The sequence below is a fragment of the Tripterygium wilfordii genome, chromosome 15, assembly GCF_013401445.1.
Source record: "Tripterygium wilfordii isolate XIE 37 chromosome 15, ASM1340144v1, whole genome shotgun sequence".
Taxonomy (NCBI): Eukaryota; Viridiplantae; Streptophyta; class Magnoliopsida; order Celastrales; family Celastraceae; genus Tripterygium; species Tripterygium wilfordii.
Window position 1 is genome coordinate 5,189,035 of NC_052246.1, and position 3,514 is coordinate 5,192,548.

General features: G+C 41.8%; 1 protein-coding gene across 1 annotated transcript; it reads left to right on the plus strand.

Moving 5' to 3' along the window:
* The first annotated feature begins 548 nt into the window (after positions 1-548).
* LOC120016140 (ammonium transporter 1 member 2-like) lies at positions 549-2,222 on the plus strand. Its single transcript, XM_038868763.1, has one exon. The coding sequence runs from the start codon at positions 589-591 to the stop codon at positions 2,134-2,136; it is 1,548 nt and encodes a 515-aa protein (XP_038724691.1). The 5' UTR covers positions 549-588; the 3' UTR covers positions 2,137-2,222.
* The last annotated feature ends 1,292 nt before the right edge of the window (positions 2,223-3,514 follow it).

Below are 3,514 nucleotides of genomic sequence, written 5' to 3' on the forward strand. Positions count from 1 at the left end.
CTATGGATTTCGATTCTTTGGAATTCAAGTTATGTCTTAATTAATGATCTTGTTATTACTGGGTTTTATATTTTTGAAGTGTTGATTTAATACATGGGATTAGAATTTGTGCATTAATAATTTATATGATTATCCTGCAGATTCCGGGCTCTGAATAGTCCACCCTTTATAAGCCTTACAAGGGCACCAAAATGTAGGTAATCAAATATAAAATAATCATGATAAGTAAACTTAATTAAGTACTAATTCATCCTGTGACCTACTAATGTCCAATAAATAGCAAGATGACTTTGAGAGATGTTGACACAATTGCTAAACTACTCACATCATGATGTGGCTTAGATTTTAAAATATAGTTTTGTTTATTATTTTATTGGAATCAATAATTGAAAAACTACAAATTAAAACAAATTGAATCACTTGAAAGGGAATCTTTTGTGAGTAATTAAATTAAATATATTCCCCAATTTGTCTGTCCACAAACTACACACACCATTATCTTTATATATATATTCCTCTCCTCTCAATCTCATATACAAACACTTTCCCCATATATACAACGCATAATTAGCACTTTCAACCACAACCATGGCTTCACTCTCTTGCTCAGCCTCCGACTTAGCTCCACTCCTCTCCGCCTCCTCCACCGCCAACGCCACAGCGGCCGCCACCTTCCTCTGCTCCCAATTCACCACCATCTCCAACCAACTCTCTGATGCTTCCTACGCCATCAACAACACCTACCTCCTCTTCTCCGCCTACCTCGTCTTTGCTATGCAGCTCGGCTTCGCCATGCTTTGTGCTGGCTCGGTCCGAGCCAAGAACACCATGAACATAATGCTCACTAACGTCCTCGACGCCGCGGCTGGCGGCTTGTCATACTACCTGTTCGGCTTCGCTTTCGCATTCGGCTCACCCTCCAACGGCTTCATCGGTCACCACTTCTTCGGCTTAAAAAATATTCCATCACTGGCCATAGGTGATTACAGCTTCTTCCTCTACCAATGGGCTTTTGCCATTGCCGCCGCTGGCATCACTAGTGGGTCCATTGCTGAGAGAACCCAATTTGTTGCCTATCTTATATATTCGTCCTTTTTGACTGGCTTTGTATACCCATTAGTCTCTCATTGGTTTTGGTCTAGTGATGGGTGGGCCAGCCCGACCCGGCACGATAATCTTCTATTCGGGTCAGGTGTGATTGACTTCGCCGGGTCCGGTGTGGTTCATATGGTTGGTGGGATTGCCGGCTTATGGGGTGCTCTAATTGAAGGCCCGCGTATTGGGCGGTTCGACCGGACCGGTCGGGCCGTCATATTAAAAGGACATAGCGCATCATTGGTTGTGCTTGGTTCATTGTTGCTTTGGTTTGGGTGGTACGGGTTTAACCCGGGTTCATTTTTGATTATATTGAAAAGTTATGGAGAGAGTGAAGGGTATTATGGACAATGGAGTGCCATCGGGAGGACAGCTGTCACGACGACGTTGGCTGGATGTACTGCTGCTCTTAGTACTTTGTTTACTAAGAGATTGTTAGTGGGCCATTGGAATGTGACAGATGTGTGTAATGGGCTTTTAGGGGGTTTTGCTGCAATCACTTCTGGATGTTCAGTGGTTGAACCATGGGCCGCAATCATTTGTGGGTTAGTAGCGTCTTGGGTTCTGATCGGGTTTAACAAGCTGGCTGAGAAATTAAAGTACGACGACCCACTAGAGGCAGCCCAATTACACGGCGGGTGTGGGGCTTGGGGTTTACTCTTCACTGGATTGTTCGCAACGAAGAAGTACATCAACGAGGTTTACCAGGGCGTGCCGGGCCGGCCATATGGACTCTTCATGGGTAGTGGGGGGAAGCTTCTGGCGGCCCAAATCATACAGATTTTGGTCATTGTGGGCTGGGTCACAGCGACGATGGGCCCATTATTTTATGTTCTTAACAAATTGAAATTGTTAAGAATCTCAAGTGAAGATGAGATGCAAGGCATGGATTTGACAAGGCATGGAGGGTTTGCTTATATATACCATGATGAAGATGATCAATCATACAACACGTCATCAGGGTTTGCTCTGAGGAGGATTGAGCCTAGCAATGGAAGCCCCGCTATAAATGTTCAGAACACACCATCTCCAAATGTGTGATCAAATTATGTTCTAGGTAATATATTACTCTATATATGTATGTGTTTGTTTAGTGCTTGGTAGTCTTGAATATTAAAGCTGTGAAAGTTTTGGTCCAAATCCATGTGCATTAACCATCTTTAACATTTCTTTTATTTCATAGCTCATATATATATATATCAGCTCTGCTCACATGCGCAGACCGGTTTTCTGTGAAACATGCGGGCTTCCATTTTCAGCCGTTAGATCTTGGGACGGTTGAGATTGAAAATGAATTTTTTTTAAAGAAAAAATGAAAAAGAATGAAGTTCACGCTCGTTCGTCTTCTTCTTCTGGGTCTTCCCTAAATCGCCTTCGACTAGCAGCTTCGTCTTCTTCGTGGCAAGGTCTTTCAAGCTCCTTCACCATCGAGCGCCTGGGTCCTTCAATCGCCTTCATCCTCGCCTGGGTCCTTTAAATTTGTAGCTACTGAAGAATGTTCTTCTCATGCAAATGTTTCCCTCGTTGTGGGGTAGCTGATGCATCTGGGTTCAAAGCTGCAACAGTTATTGAGACAAAAGATCGAACACCTAAGTCTACAACTCAAATTGATCCGAAATTTCCACGATTTAGCGATATTCACAAAAAAAAAACCCAATAATCGCAACAAAGTCTTCATCAAAATAAGAGGTTATAAACTGCTAATTTTCATTAATATATAATATTACAAAGCATACATAACACAAGAAACAACAAAGAGAACAAAAACAAGGCACTATCACCAAGCCTCATAAGATTTAACAACTCCAAAGAGTGATGAAGGGGATTGGGTTAGCAACATGGAACATTTGAATGGAGCTTCACCATTGTCTTTCGAACCATAATCACCGAAGGCGCGAGGCGAAGAAGATTGAAAGATCCCTTTTGGTGCGATGATGAAGGCGATTTAGGGGAGACCCAAACACAGAAGACGATGAACGTGAACTTCCGTCTGCATCTGTCTGTTTCTCTTTTGTTTTTTTGTTTTTTTTAAAAACCAATTTCAATCTCAACCGTCCCCAAGATCCAACGGCTGAAAATGGTGTGTATTTTGTACACTACAGCTACAGGGGCTTCCATTTTTGCTTTACATGAAAGTTCTTAGTAGAGTTTCATCAAAAATTTTTCTATAGTCAAAAAAAGGTGAAAGAAAGGCTGGCTAATCAATCGCATCATCCTATGGCATTAGAAAGAATATTCGATTTCTTAGAATTCCTTCTTGCTCTTAGCGCTTATGTATGTTGTCAATGAAAAGAAAATATGAACGTGTCGGGCAGTACTGATCTCCACAGTAATCTAAAGTGTTCAACAATATGAAGGCATTGACTTTTTTATTAAAAAAATGTGAATGTATGTTATGGTTATCGGAGTGAGTTTGGGT